This window comes from Anopheles nili, chromosome X (genome assembly GCF_943737925.1).
Source record: "Anopheles nili chromosome X, idAnoNiliSN_F5_01, whole genome shotgun sequence".
NCBI classification, from domain to species: domain Eukaryota; kingdom Metazoa; phylum Arthropoda; class Insecta; order Diptera; family Culicidae; genus Anopheles; species Anopheles nili.
Window position 1 is genome coordinate 501498 of NC_071293.1, and position 16945 is coordinate 518442.

Sequence of the window (16945 nt, forward strand, 5' to 3'; positions counted from 1 at the left end):
TGATTTAGCCAACGAATCCGATACCGGTTTAGCGAATCCTGCAAATGCGCGAAATATCGCGACCGGTCGTTTCGGACCTCCCGCATTTAGGTAAAAGCCTCTTCCCTACGGTGACCAGTTCTACCGGCGATAGAGAAGATTCAGCAGAAGACCCACGCAGCCGTGGCCCCCACCCGTGGGTTGCCAGCCTGGCATTTACGTCAAGAACCCATCCGGGTCGTCGAATCCACGGGATGACTGCACCTGCATTGACGTCAATCAATGTCCTTGGAGCTTATCGGAAAGGATCATCAACTTGGCGGAAGAAAAGTGCAGCTGATCGGTACCGAGGTCCGGTTGACGGTTTCTGTAGAATACCAACACCTCAAGACCCCCACTCGAACCCCATTCCAGTCGACCTTCGGTCGGTGTATGCTCTTCCCCAGAACCGCGACCTGCTGGAGGCGTTGCATCTTTCTGCCCTCTTGATGACCGCGAATCAAGCCACTGACCTGCGGTCACGAGTCACGGTCAGATGGACCCTCCCATCCGGGTTCGGTCAGGTCCGTGGCGTGTGTGTTATTTTGTTCTTATCGCAGCTAGCATACCTGTTTTCGTTGTGCATATGATAGTTGAGAGCCTTCGCCATCAACATCGCGACCATTGGCCGGAACGCTTTGCCCTGCCCGTCGAAGTAGTAGACGGCAATTTTGTTCAGCTCCTGGTGATTTGTCGCGCGGCTGATCTCCTGCAAGGGAAGATAGGAACAGACAGAATGGAGCGGTGAGTGAACGGAGTCTGATTGAAGCAATAAGAAACACCACGAAACGAGCTGCCCGTCAAGAGTAGGTACATCAGCTTGTTGCCTTTCTTTTCGCGTTCTTGGAACATAATTGCGCCGGACTTCCCGCGGGTCAAGGTACCTCGCATGGGGAATCCCCGATAAATGTCCAATAATAGGATGCCGCAATGCTTGGGAAAGTGCGAAGACCCGGCTCAAGGCCGACGCCCTGGGACATCCCCGCTTCGTTAAAACCCTATTCAGCCCTCTGGGCAGATACTCTGCGTCATCGATCTTGTTTCGTAGCTCAATTCACGCTTCCATGATAATGTTCTGGGAAAATCCAGGAATATCCGAGGAGAACCATGTCCATACCAGATAGGGATCTTGGAATTCACAACCGTTGGATTAACACTAGCAGTCGACTAACAGCTGGTGCGAGTGTCACGTCTACGATGGGCACGCTTTGCAACCGCGCCCTTCCGCGATGATCTCAGAGTCTTAGCTCTCTTAACTTGCCGAGACCTTGGCACCACTGCTCGTCGACCCTCATCTTGATATAGACGCGGGCAGAAGCGGGCTTATCCAAAATTCCAACGTAAACAGTCGCTTGAAGGCTTAGTCGGTGTGACAACTTACGGTTGGACCACACCCGAACACAACATGTTGAAATGGCCCCTCCTTCGCCGCGTTGCATTTCCTTCTTCAGAGAGGAGCGTGCTCACGAGTCATTTTGGATGAAAAATTAAACAAAGCACGATTTCTTCTCAATCAGCTCAGCACAATAGGTGACCGTGGCGGATCCATCCCTTTAACGATCCTGCGTCCCCGACGGGATAATGAGAAGATTAGGCAAAGCATCTTCTCGCGCACCACAGCTGAGTGTTTCCTGACGTGATCGAGCGGTAGAAATCACCTTGCTCACCCGCTGAAGGACATCATTTCGTCAGAGGTGACCAATCAACTCGGCGTGAGCTGCCTGAATGCATCGACAAACCTCCTTCCCAATCCACCCAGCCCACACACGCACAAGATGCGCTGATAAACCCGATAAACCGGGCATGATAAACCGAAGGATGCGCTTGCTCAACACTCGCCATCTCGTGAGGCTGCGTTTCTTCTGCCTTGGTACCAAACCGGCTCACCCTCAAAAGGCTCCAAAGCGCGATTGCGTCTCATCGGGGCCGATGCCGTGTCTCGCTAATAATCGTCCCAATTCGAGTCACCGTTCCGAAATCGGACTGTGCCGATTGCCAAACCCGACCCTCACAGGCCCATCTGCTGGTCAGCTATTTCCCTTGCAGAAGACGTGCTCTCGGCGCGGACGGTGATAGCGCTGGCTCGTTGGCTAATGTCGAAGCGCGGTGCGTCGTTTTCGTTTATGAAAATCAACCCCTTCCGCGATGTGCGTGAGTGTATTGTGGCATCTTCAGCCACGCCTGAGTCAATCAAGACGCGCATAACGGAATGTGATGCCACTGTCAATGAAATTTTGATGTGAGAAATCCGGACGCGCCCGAGCCACATCCATTTTTTTATTGCCCAAAACGGGCCCCGATGATGATGGAGCGCTTGGCGAAACGAACCCCGGTGACGGCCCACGATCCGGCACAGATTCTGGCCATGAACACAACGATAAAAAGCAGAAATAATTTCGAACTATGCATGCGCCGATCCGGCTCATCGACTCAATCGATTATTGTAGCCACACCGCCAGTGCCAGCACGTCCATTGCGATTTTGGAGCATCGCACGGATGCCGTAATTGATATGCACGAGTATCTGCCCAGACTGCGCGAGATCACGGCACTGGCCCATGGCCATAAACCGCGGCGCAATTAACTCACAATAAAAGTGGCAAATTAGGCATAGCGCGTGAGTTTGGCATTCGCATTTCGAGCGCTTTCCTTTATTTACCGATAAATGGTGGGGCAATGCGAATAGCGTGCTTTCGCTGTGTCAGAAAAGCGCGATAATCGACAGGCTGGCAATCGGACAGCTTTCTTTTTGTTTCCGTGTAGCCATTACGCCTCGTGAGCGTCGAAACGAGATAAAATGAGAATCGAGTACCTCGAATATGCGCAGCGGCTGTGTAAAAGGATCACCAACATCTCTAGAAACTATGTACCGTACCCAAACTTACCTGCCTGATGTCCTCGAATATGTATTTCAGCTCGTCCTCCAGCAAAATGTATGGGTCGATATTGTATTCCCGTATCGGTCCAGCCGGTTGTTGAGTGTGCACGGAGCTGTATCCCCGCATACATGGATGCAGATTCACCGTTGAGCTGCATTTCTAATTCGAGACAAAATAACAGAAAGAAAGACAAATATAAGAACGGGTATGCTAGTGTATGATGCAACAAGACCTATGAAATCTAATACTAATTTCAAAACCAAAGATACTCTAGCCATGGGGAATCAAAACCTTATAGCTCATTAACAGTCGTGCTGTGCCTCCTTCAGCACTAGACTTTCGCAACGGCCGCGAATTTTAGTGAGGATGATTTCTATTTTACCCAAACTGGTGCTGCTTACAACCAATCATCAAATGGGCAAACATCTCATTATGGATTCACATTCACACGCTTATAGTTGCGACCGATAGACATGCGATTAAATGCTCTTATTGTGGCTGACTGGAGTTGCAAAACCCACCATTGCATGAACAATTAAATGGAATATTAAGTTTCGCGATGTTTAGTATGGTAGCCAGCAGTTGTTTCGATATCTTTTTGGTTGTCCAACACCGGTTGTAATGTTCAGTCCAGTGCATTTATATTGTAACTTTGAATAAGCTTTTCTGACCTGCATCAATTAGAGGGATATTTTTGCGACATGCATAGAAGAACTATCAGATGATAGTTTCTAGCAGAAAAGCTAGTTCAAGCTAGAAAACAGAATCCATCCTAAAACGATTAGAATTCCAAAGCTGGCAAGATCCACGGTAAATAAGTATAGAGGAGAGGACTGGAGAAAACTGTGGCGAGATACATCTCTAAATTCCAAACAAGCTCCGAAGACCAACAGCATGTTATTCGTTTTATGACTAGACCAGATACATTAAAAAGAATCTCCACGCACCGGGCAGGAGCTTACGGCGTCGGCCAGTGGTATGAAGTATCGTAAAATCAGACCGCAATGGGACCGCCAAGATCTTCCTGCGATAGTTTGGTTCTGTTTCGTTGAATTTTGTTAATCTCTCTTCTACTCAGGCATGTCCACCTGCGTGACCGACGGTGGGCCACCTGCTAGCAAGTTTGAAGGCAGATACATTTCAGACATTATTAGTTGCCCCGTCTGCCTTGAGTCGGGGCTCAACATATGCCCCCAGGGAGCCTAACCTTGGGTCGTGCGAGCAGGTAATATGTCGCATCGGCACACCACTATTCCACAACATTCCGTTAGATTCATTCGCTACGTTAGAGATTGTCAACGCGCCTCTCGAGAACAAAGGAAGCAAATGCTTGTATTTTAGTACAGCATCATTTCAACTCATTAGGATCACCATTCATGTAGCAAGTTCAGATATAATTGAAGACGCTTTTAAACGAATAAATTGTAAACTAAACGCAAATCAGAGAAAGAGAAAAGAAAGGTAAGATAAAAGAAAAAGAAATAGGGGGAAAGAATAGAGTGGGAGTGAATAACACATACAAAACAATGACTAGACCTTGTGTAAGTGTCATTAGTACCTTCAATAGTATCTATATCTACACATCGCATTTTAATATGTACTACAAATTCTCCTCTTTAAGTCGATAAGGCCCCTTAAGGTTTAGGTTTCAAAGCCAACAATCAAAGCCAAAAAAAATCGCTTCTTCATCCCTCCCACAGCTCCTCTTCCTTACGCTGCGTGGAACGTGGGAGCGAAAACGCGAAAAGCGAGTGCACACCCAGTCGAATGACAATGACGTTCAACGATTGAGTAACCACGAGCTTTTCGGATGCGGGAACGGAAAGCCTCGGTCGCTCGTGAGAGGGAGATAAAAAAGAAAAAAAATAGGCACAAATTGAGAAAAAGAGACAGAGATAAAATGAGAAAAAAAAAAGAAATAAAAGACAGTCGCGCGTGTTACGACGGCGACACGTAACGTTTCAACTTTTACCGACCACACGAGTAGCCAAGTGATCAATGAAACGCAACCGCTTCACACACTTTGGAGCTCTGTGCACCGACGGAATGATAAGGAGGAAGAAAGTCAGTGAGCGATAGTGAAGGTTTATGGGTGCAAAATATATGCCAAAAAATCGGAGGAAACCGAGATATTACAGCGTCAAACAAATCATTTATTATCCTCTGTCTCGTCTCTTCATTATCAAGTCGTTTTGTGAAAGAATCCGGATGTGCATCAAACAAATGTAAAATTTTGCCTATATTTTCCATACGATTTTAAACATCATACATCTCCTTACACGTTACGAGCAAAGTCCATTTGCCACCAGCCATCTGTAGATCCAATTCTAGAGTAATTACTCTATCGCACAAACATATCGCAACCCCAGGCATATCACCGTCTCCCGGTCTAAACATCCAGGACGTGTGGGTGTCTAATACTAACTCATTTTATTAAAGAAAGTTGGAAAATGTTTTTGTTTTCAAACTGCTACTGTCGGAAAAGTTTAATCACCCGTAGTCGGTATTGTCTACTCAAAGATTAGTACTGAGACGCGAATGAGTGCCATCTCGCATAATCTCGCGCAAGTCCTGCGGTAAAACTGCAACCTCAGACAGAAGCATAAGCGATAGGTTTGGCGTTTGCAAACTAGTATTTCCAGTTTGGCGAATTGCGCGTAAAAGACTTGTTCAACGTACCCAAATGTAATGAGCAAGGGAGAGTGGTATGGTAGGCGTTGTAGCGATGGTTTTAAAGTTACCGCCAGTGACGGTGTTGTGATTTGTACGTGCGCGGAATCCAACCACTACATGCATACATCAAACACTTCTTCTGCTCTACACTCGCAGGTTCATATCATCTAACGTTCTCGACCAGTCGCAGCTCTTACGGTCACCTGAGCTCATGCCTTGGCGACTATCCAGCAAACGCACATGCCCTACTTGCCTCATTACGTGCGCAGGCAGCAGTCGGCCACCGGTTTCTGCTCCACAGACCCCACATTCCACAACGTTAGAGCGGGTGTAGAAAGGATTTCTTCTGATCGTGGTTCAACATGCTCAGTAACCAACTATTCAACTGAATAAACAGTTCGATCGATGCCAGTGAAGGAGATATAGCGGAATGGATCAGACCGATGCGGAGATCCGGAGCATTCAAGAAAATCTCCATCAATCTTAAGTGATTGATTTTTTGATAATTCATCCAAAAACCGGCTTGATTCTGGCTCACGAGAAATCCAAGGACAACATAAAGGTTCTGTTTTCATACTTATCCTTGTAAAAAAACGAGTCTTGTGTACAAAAATGCTATCTATTTCAACTCCTTGAACCATACCATGTGCAAGTGCCGATGTCGATGTCACTATGTACAGATGAACTCATCAAAGATGCAGATGGGACGTTCAATGACAGTGTCGGCATATTGACCTCGTGTCATCCAACGGTATTTCCTCTCGACTCCTCAACCACTTAAAAGGTCTCGTGATCTCCAACCACCAGTCGTTTATGTACGCTTCTTCGATTGCATCATCAAAATCAGAAATACGATATAGCTACCGAAGATTGATGAAAGTCGGACATTTGTCAGAAGGAACCAAATTCACCCGGTCGGGCTATAATTCAGACCCGCCAGTCACTCCATCAAAATTGTAGCACACTTGGCAAGTGTGGCTTATTTGACTGGCACTTTCCCGCCAGTGTTCAGTCACACCTTGGAGCGTTGCAGGCCATCTTTGGAAGCTTAAAAGCTGAAATTTAGCACTTTCGCCTGGCCAACTGTACATCGTTGTGGCTTTTTGCTAAAATGGTAGCTGCAAGGGTTAACGAGAGCTCGTTAGCTCGTTGCACATACTGCATCTTGCGCTCGACGAATGTGGAGCTTCCTCCTTACTTAGCTACATGCGAGGAAGCTAACAACCCTATTGGAAGCAATAAAACGTACGGCAAATAAAGCTGATGCAAGTCCGGTAGTGCTCTGTCATAACGCAATTTCGCACGTCTGTAATTGAAGCCATTTCGGTGGGCATAGCTGAGTACTGCGTAGGCGCTCCTCAGCGACACTTCCGTTCTGCTTGGCGTAAATTGATAGCTTATTTGCATGAACGAAAGCTACAATTTGGATCGGCTACGTTACAGAGTTCGTTCAATCATTCTTTGCTTACAAAAGCTACAATACCGCTCAGTTCAATATTCGAGCCTCACCTGCCGAGGAAAACATAAAAATACCCTTTATAGTACACACATTTTGCGGTTATTGGCCTGACTCCAGCGGTTCGATCGGGACCAATATCCCCATTGTGCGTTCGTGCGCGTGATTAATAATTTTAACGCCGCGTCTTTGTGCACGCGTGCCTAGCCATGTCTGTCAGTGCGATAACAGAGAGAAAAAGCGAGACGGATAGAGAAGAAGCGAAATGCCGAACGTTATCGAACCGCGAAGGAAAAGGAAAGTCCCAAATAAGTGAGAGGACGAGAAGACGGCACGCACGCGGTTGAAAAGAGAAAGTCCGCATAGTCGACCATCAACGAGCCGCACGGCGCTTCGAAGCATGTCAAAGCGGCCAAAATGGCTACAACTAGGATGGAGGTTTCACACGACCAAGCATGCTATGGCACTTGAATAGGTGTTTTTTTTATTTTTGTCATCAAGGATTCTTCGAAATAGATACAATCTAAAGATGTGTAACTTATCCTTAGCTAAACGCTAAATTGACCAGCAACACTAACTCCTAGAGGGGCATCGGATGTGTAGTGATCAACTCGAAAAAGTAGACAACGTCGAAGAGCGTTGCGTGGGATGGAATAATGAAGAATGGAAAAGGTATGTAAGATACGTAAAATTTTATAGAGGTGCGAAGAGGAGCTGAGGTCAATTATAGAGCCAATGTTATTGCTTTTATCACTTTCGGGATCTAGCCCCACTTAAAAGTAAGGCAAAGTGACAGAAACGCAAACAAGTGACCAAATTAAGCTATTCGCATTTTAGACTTAAGTAAATGCAAATATTAAGCATTCAGCGATGATGAGTACGATCCCAAAACGATTAAAACAACCTAAAAGTTTCCCTTTGATTCTGGCTTCGTATGTATTGTTGATTTCTACAATAAATGTATTTGATAAAAGCATACATTCGACCTGAGTTTGAAGATTATACTGAACCCACTTCAGACTTTACCTTCACAAATCACCTCACTTTTTGCATTTCCTAGATCAAGCGACTTAATCAATAGCGAAAAGGACGATATACTTCAACCTCATTTTGCAGTCAACAAGTGCAATCCTAAGGGTGCTTCTCTCGGGCTGCGGGTTCGAATTTCCAGCACATGTCCACATGATGACAGCGAAACCAACCAACAACTCAGCTCAATTCATCTATCAAGCAGTAGATCGGATATGCTAAAATCGATCAATAATCTATAGGGTGCAGCCGGTAAATACCGTCACGTCTGGTGCATACGGCACGACACTTTACTATCGAATCAATGCTTCACCTCACGCTATCCGACACTAGACAATCAATAAAATATGTGTCTCACGCTCCCCACACTCAAGCTCAAGGCAGATGATGCCATGCAATCGAGCAATCAGCACGAACGGACGAAGGCGTTATGCCTACGAAGCCAGTGCATGTGATTGTGGATCTCAGTGTTTGCCTACCATGCTTGACATTCGTGTGTCAAACCTCGCCCAACCTGAAGAAACGTCCGGGTACGATAGTGGACTACCCAGCAATGGAGAGATCAATGCGTCTACATCCTGCCATCGAAATGCGGCTATCTTCATCTTTCGAGCGCGACAGCAAACAAGCGTACACGCCCGTTTGCAAAACGTTCGCCCCGAAACTACCGGGCGTTGAGGGCTTCGATCAGCACTCGAGTGCGATGGTCACGGGATGGGAGTTGGTCGTGCGATTACACTTGAGTGAACTTATGCAATCGTGGATTCCAACCTGCCGGATTAAAACCCGAGCAGTCAGGCGTAGCAGACATCGAAGGCCGTCCATATGCTGGTGTAGATGGGGCCAGCCTCGTGTCTGGGAATGGCTCATTATGAATCTATCTGCCTATGGTAGAGGTGGTTTTTGAGCCATCCAATAGCTTAGGTAAAAAAGGGGAGAATGCAACTCACTAAGAATAGCTTAAGCTACGAGATTTCTTCTAGATCTACATATAGATGCTTCTTACCTTAACCTGTTACTAAACACCGTCATTTGTAAACTGGATATAGATAGACAAGTTTTATAACATAAAGGATGTGAATCAAAGCTCTACCACAACACAACAAACTATAGGGTACTTCATTGGGAACGGTGATCACCTTAAATCTTGGTCAACAAGCTGTTTAACATACAAGATGGATTAATTCTTTTCGCATATTCGAAAGCACGACGAGATTCAAAAGTGTCAGAAGCGTATCAACTCGCTAACTTAATTGCAACCTGAGTCGATCTAACGATGGAGGCGACCTGCAGACGGCTGGCTGAGCAATCCTGTTTTCTTGAAAGCGGTAGTCGTTTGCATATCACATTGCGGTCTGCCCTAGCCACCTCGAAATCGCTCACATACGATACCATATCCGACCATTGCTACCATGGATGTTACCCGATCTTAACGCCTTCTAAACACCCGTTCTCTAAACAAACGAAAGCGAAAACGAGTGGAATTGGAACTACAACCTGTTTATGCAACTCTACACGCTGATGCGGGCTGAAGACCGACTACTGGTTTACTGCCAACGCTGAATTATAATTCAAACAACTATCCAACACCTTCGTAGTGCACGAAAACAACATTGAATACGAATTCTTGCAAGCTTCATGGAGAAATGTATTCCGTTACGTACATTTCCACAAGCAATCCCCAAGATTCGACGAGTGGGCTCGTTGCCCTGATGAGTTCGGAAGTCAAGGTTAAGCCGACGGAGTGCTGCATAGTACAGCATCCCGTGCCAGAGAGGTCTAGGTCACCTACCACCGATTATACCTACCTACTTGGGGCAGTCGTCCCCAAGCGTCGATAGCAATCCAAAAACCACCGAGGTAATCCTCGCTAACTACCATTTAATGATCCTTCGCGCAGCAAGAAAAAGGCATCAGCCGAGTGCGTGCAATTTGACAAGTTCATTAACGGTGTGAAACGGGCGTACACCTCTAGTACACCTTCCTTGTGCGGCCTCCGTATCCTCCATGGAGGAACAATGAGCGCATGCGGTGCGAAAATGAAAGCAAGACGACACCGGCAGATCACGTGGCCCTCAATCACAAGCGCGCAAAGATTTATGCCGAATGATCGAACAGCACCAACCGTGACTGCTGGTAAACGCGGAAGAGCTACATCCGGGGGCTCCAAAAGCTCCGAAAGCATAAGTAATTGACAAAAAAAAGATTATTACAAGCACTCTCAAGAAAACAGCCCCTACACTGGAGGGATGCAACAACTCGCACCAACAGCCCACTTTAAGCTCCCTCCCTGTCCGATAATTTCCAACGGCTACGGATCAACAAATGGCGGACAATCGTACCCCCGTGGCTCGAACGGTTGGGCGGAGGTCAGTGCTTTTGCCGCTACCTGGTAGACCCTGGACTTTAGACATGACGGTTCGGGGGCCATTGCCGAAATTACTAAGCCAACCGACACACACACACACAAAAGTGGGCGCATAAATTCGATCGTTTACAAATTGCGACCCCACTGCCCATGGCGGCAAACCGCACTTCAAAACCGTCAATAATGCAGCTCAGGGCCAAACAAGGACATCTAATCGTCTTGCATCTATCTAGTAGTGCGCTTCAACAGCACAGGGCAACGAGTGGTTCGTTCGAATCGAAATAAAGGACATTGAAGCAAGATTTCCGGGGCCAGCCGTTCTCCCAGACAGGGCTTCTTGTTGCGTGGGTTTTTCTTCCGGTGCCCGCGTGGTATGGAAGCGAATGAAGTTAAGCTCCATCGTTGTGCGAATACAGAGCCCGGACGACAGGCAACTAGACAACCTTCGCTATCATACGGCAGAAAGTGATTAGACGCGCAAGCTAACCAGCTGTGACGTGCTTGGGGCTGGAATTCATCGAAAGAGAAAGCCAACGCGGAAAGCTCTCGGCATGCGAGAGAGTTCGTTGGCAGCTAAACACACTCGCGTCGATTTGTGCGGATATGCGCGTGAGTGTGGAGGAGTTGATGTGCATGGTTTTCCGTATTTTTTTCGGTTGCGTGCTCGGCGTATGAAATCCGCACCGGGCTGTGCACGGAAGCATAGCAAAGACATACTAACCAGCTGAAGTAAGTTAGCAGCACTTGGCATACTCCATGCTACACGCTTCATAGGAATCTCTTCTGCTTTTGTTGGACTTGATAAACTTGATACCTTGCCAAAACCCGAAACCTGGCATTGGTCAACATGTACATTGATGCAATAGTACGCAAGTGGTGCTTGAAGATTCAGCACATTACTCCTCCTATCTATCTTATTCAAGGCTAACTAAATTGCACCTTTCCAGCAGCTGCATGATGCTTGTTCAATTCAAGCGATCGTGACAGCTTCGATGTCCTCTTTATTTAGGAGTGCATCCAAGAACACAGCCTCATGTGCCTCCTTAGCGCAAAGCTCAAAGCAATGTTCGCACTTCGAGAGGGCTCTGTCACGCTCATCCGACTCAGGGAGCATTATTAATTTTCAGCTACTCTCGCTTCTTGCTATCTACCCTTTTTCGCCTAGACTATGGAGGAACAAAGCACCAGGTCCGGGCAGTTTACTCGTAGGTCGGAACAGAGACTCCACAAGGGGAACACACACACACACTCCGAACTCCGGTTCCAGCAAGCCAGCGAGCTCCCGAGTAGGGGTATAGAGTTTACGAAACAGAAACAAACACAAAATTTATGACAACAACAAAGTAAACCCAACCACAGCTGTCGGAGGAGCTATGGCCCGGCACCGACCTCCAGGGGACGAATCTCTCCACGGGGCCGAGACCTGTGGAAGCCGATTTCATCCCTCTAGCGCGAGAGCGTGCTTTATGCAATCGCAAACCCGCGCCGTAGTGTCGTGACATACGGTGACATGCGGCTAGCCTTGCATTCCGCGGCGCAGCGGTATCGCTGCTGTCGTGATGCAGCAGCACCTTCACCTGTGAACAGTCTGTGGTGAAACCCTCTCCATAGGCAAAGGAGGAGCACCAGCAGATCGGTTGGTCAACGGCCTTCGAGCAGCGCTTCTTCGTAACGGTTCGCAAGAGACGTCAGGCGCTCCATGGAGCCGATGCATGACTTCAGTTGCAAATATCTTTCCCAGCATGTGGAAGACACCTACAGCCCTTTTTCGAAGGAGGCACATTCCACGGACCAACAAAGCGAAACACCACGGCCTCACTAGGAAACGACACCAACACCGGCCTCCGAAGCGCAAGTTCCTAGTTCAGAGCGGTAGCACCGACTCGCCAACGACCTTCAGCTATGTACAAATCAGTGAAAGTCGTGGATCCGCCATGTGGAACACTTTCCGACTACCAATTCCGAGAGTGAAATGTTCTTCTGGCTGCAACACACATACAAATCCTCGTAGTGCGGGAAAAGTGGTCGAATGGGCGAGCATTGCCTGCATGGTCGAACGAACTCGAGCCCCGTTATGGCCCACTGTCAAGTGGGCCACACCGAGACGAAACGATTCGACGAGTCAAAGTGTTTCGCCAACTACGAGACGGTGTGGCGACGTGCATGCCTTCGCACATAGGAGATGTTATCGAGCAGTTTGTTTTATCCAGATTCTTCCTTGGTGGGCCCTTTAAACGAACAACTTATAAGCTAAGCAACGATAAACACATGTTGCTACTTTCGAAAAAGCAATATTAAGGTGAAACAGCTGACACTCTAATCTACATACCTGAGCATTGACATGCCGTATTTCGATAGAGTTGATGATCAACTTGCAATTTCACCGTGCCCTGAAAAAAAGTACCTAGCAAACCTTCACGATGACACGCCTAACCGAGGGATTCCGTTTTACGAGTGGTGACAGCAACATATTCAATAACATCCTCCTCAGGTGGCGGCAATAAAAGTGCCGTGTAAAATACATGCTTTGAGCAATTGTCACCTTAGTTGTAAAGAAACATGCCCAGCGCCGGAAAATCAAGAAGACGTAGCAACACGATGTCCAGTGTGCAGAAGCTCATTAATGCAAGCGCCGCTCTGCAAAGGCATTTGTTTCTCTGCGTACGGTAAAACACCGCAATATACGCTCCAAACGGAACCAGAGGCGATGCAGATGGGAGTTGCGACAGGCAAAAGGCATTGGTAGCCAGAAAGTGGCATTTTACGACGGCAGTTACAATAAATCGTCTATTCGCAGCTAGTATACCGCCATAACTAACGCACCATTTAATAGCACCTTCTGTTACTCGTAAATGAACATTGAAATAAATATTTCTAAACTAAGAGGTGCTAAGTTAATACAACTGTAACCGACTGCTGTATTGCACATATCCTACGGCAATCAATCCTCGCTATAAATTGGTATTTAAAGCAGTTTTGTTCTAAATTGTATAAACTAAGATTCTTCCATTAGCCGGAATTTATTGTAGGAAATTCTACTTCCTCATGATGTCATCACTCCCCGCAATGAAAACACAGCAGTTTGCTGATCTGAACTTTAAAAAAGTAACGCATCATTAGCGACGCATAATTTTGCGTGGTTTAGGGGAACAATACAGCTGCCCTTGGCTTAATCGGACCACCTAGTCGGGTGCTGTATGACTTTCAGAGAAACAGTTCAAAATTCGAGGATGAATAATTATACCCTTACTAAAATGGACACATCAATCGACTGCGCCTTTGAGGCCGAGTTCTTGCCACAAAACTTACAGTTTCATTGTTACCGATAATTTCATCTCATTTCCCATGATACAAATTGCGCATTTAATTAATGCCGTATGGCAGGTTAATGACGCACAAGCTCGCAAAGGACTACCTGATAACACCCATCGGAATAAACCGATGTTTTCCGCGACGCTGCCGAAAATTATCCAAATCTCCCCACGCTCCACTTCAAGCACTCCATATCCTGCTCAAGATGGAAGGCGGGAGGTTTGGCTACCAGACACAAAAAGTGAAAGGAATCATAAGCTCCTTTTGTCCATACTAGTGTTCCGAAGACTTTTTACGGGCAAACCGTCGTTCCCCGGGCGGGAAATTCCCGAAGGGCATCATAATTGGAATGATTTGATTACGAAATACATTAATGCATCGAGTCTAGATGTTAAGCAGCTACCCGTTTCTCTAGGAACAGGTGGACAAACACACCCAGAGTCACCCAAGTCAAAATGATACTAATAAATCTGGTCTCCTCCCGGACATTGCTTCAAGAATTAAATATCCCTTTTCAACGTCTTTTCCTTTCAACTATTTTGAACATTATGAAACATTTTGAAGATAAAAGAGACCATACAGACACGGAGCGACTGCCTAGTTTTTGGGTATTCGAGACGACATCTACTACTTCGGAGCCGGGTTTTCACATCAAATACTTTTTCGATTTTTTCGAAACATGATCACTGGACAACCCTTCAGAAATAGTTCCACAAGACGTCCGCGCCCAAGAACGCGAAAAATAGTTATCGTTAACGAGGGTTGGGTTGGGTCCTTCCAAACATGGATAGACGACGGGTCTGAGACGGAGTGCAGCATTCATCCAAACGTCCCCAAACTCTCTTGAAACCGGATCTGTGCTACTTTGCGTCTCTCGTACTCGCCTTTTTGCCGCTTAAACTCAACATTTTTTTATTTTCTTCTTTATCCCTTTCCTTCTTATGAATGAGCGATGTGACAGTGACAGTATTGGCCGACGCCTCGCAAGGGTACGCTTTCCTGGGACGGACACTGTCCTCGGAGAGTAGTATGAATGAACACTATGCAAATTATCCCAACTCCACGCGACCCAACCCGCCTCTAGGCTAGAATCTTGTTTTTTAATATTTTTTCAGACATAATGTTTCAGGCACGCTTGATATACCTGCACTGAACCTTCCTAAAAGAAACAACCACTGGCAAAGGGGAAACCGGTGTCTTTTTTCCGACGACCTCCCAAAAACTTACCACCTCGCTAAAAGCCACTTTGCAGGTGTATAGATTCCGTTTGTCGCTGCCTCTCCTCTTTTTGTGGCTTGTTTCAGTTTAGCAACGTGGAAGGTGGACTTATCAGGTATCGTTCACATGCCATTGCCAAAAACGGGTTATGTGGTTGGGAGAATCGCGCTTCTTCCACCCCCTGTATCCGCTTCCTTCTAAACATTACCCTTTGTCGGGGACTGCCAGCTTTTTGGACATTCGTGAATTAGCACACATAGAGCCTGAGGCTGAACATGGGACTTGTGTATGGTCATCGGAATTGTTTCACGGCTGGACGCTCTCCCCTCGCGGGTTGCGCTAAAACAGCATGATCTCAGCGCTAGTGCAAACACCTGCTTGCCTACTATGACCGGTTTCACAGTTCACGCTGTGTACCTGTCTCCACCCTCAACGGCATCTTCGTTTGGGCTGTGATTGGACCCTCGGTATGGTTTCCTTCTTCCCGCGCAAGAATCATTTCCACGGCCATGTGCGGAACACGGCCATGTGCGGAACACGGCCATGTGCGAAGCACACCCAGCAGCTCCACCACCATCAACTACGCCCCGGATCTAGACCGCGGCAAATATTGTGTCTCGTTCAATATTGACACTTCACATGAAATTCTCAATGAACGCGTATCCGTGATGGCGTTCCGCTAGCTTCCCTCACGGGGAACCATCTCACACAAGACACAAGAACTGGTACGGGGTACACTGTTGTGGAGGTCACGTTGAGAGAATACTTAATCGTCTCTTATCCTGCCACTCTCAACCGAATTTTCATAGGTCCCACCATGAGCTGGGATAAAATTCACATTATGCGAAACTTTGACAGCCGAAGGTGTAGGCTATGCTACCACCAGGATTCCCTTTCGTGCGAATTGTTTCACTAACTGTCTCACTTTGTTTTCTTACTGCCTCTAGTGTCGTACGCATTAGTATTCAACGTAGCGCAGTCTTCAAAACAAACTCCGTACTCTGTAACTCTGTATTTAACAATCCATTTGTCATGCATAACATATGTAATCACGTCCATACATCTCTCGAGCATATGCCATAACTAGAAAATTGAGTAGTAAAAATGGCGTTCACGCTAAACTTTTGAGGTCACGGGCGTGTACGAACAGAAAACAGGCAACGAATTATAGTTGAAGTAAACCCTTGCAAGGTGATTCTCAAAGTAGCTTTGGTTTATCCACCATGTAAGAACATGTAGAGCTGATCCAACAGCGCCAATACTCCAATTGAACCGAAAGCAAATGAGTGCGCCATCAGCGGCGAGTTTTGTCGAAAGCTGAGCACCAGCTGCACAACTCCCCATGAGTCCACCGAGTATGGTCTGACCGGCCCGATAGTCGACCCCTATCTGGGTCAGCGACGTGTATCGCAACACCGTAGCACAGTTTCCGAAATTTCTCCTGAACGCACCTAAAAACTTGATTCCGAGAAAGTGGGCGGACATGGCGTGGCGTGTGCGTTTATAGGCTGCTTAGCTCCAGCAAGGCTCTCGCTGCTAGTGTCGACCTCAGCGGCACACGTTGCATATCAATGAATTCAGCACTGAGAATCCATCCGAAAGCATGGAATGGAGCTCTTATACATTTCGCTGGTGGAAAGACTTAGGGGCGGACTGAGTGTTCGCAATGCATTCCACTCGAGGACGTTGCTAGCACGATGTTTGAACTGATTTCATATGACTACCTGTTCGTTATTGCATCGAACAAAGTTATGTGGGACTCGAACAAAAAACTCCATCAATCCCTCCATCGACCCAAGATCAGTTGTCAACAAGTTTGGACCATTCACGTTGCGAATCATGAAGTGAGGTATTTTTCTATCATCTGTTATCATTCATTTCCAAATTCCTATTTAAACATTCCAAATATCGTATTCAAGTAGCAAAAAGACAAACCGATACACAATCATAGATCCTCAAACTAGTCTAGGTTGCAATTTAGACAAGGAAGTGA

The 16945-nt window shown here is 46.7% G+C and overlaps 1 protein-coding gene across 1 annotated transcript in view; it reads right to left on the minus strand.

Moving 5' to 3' along the window:
• Positions 1 to 16945, minus strand: part of LOC128729318 (all trans-polyprenyl-diphosphate synthase PDSS1) — a 33873-nt gene that overhangs the window by 12339 nt on the left and 4589 nt on the right. Inside the window, exons 2-3 of the mRNA XM_053822988.1 lie at positions 2903 to 3055; positions 588 to 727 (exon numbers count right to left, since the gene is read on the minus strand). Of these exons, the coding sequence (XP_053678963.1) occupies positions 588 to 727; positions 2903 to 3055 (293 nt within the window). The remainder of the gene's footprint in view (positions 1 to 587; positions 728 to 2902; positions 3056 to 16945) is intronic.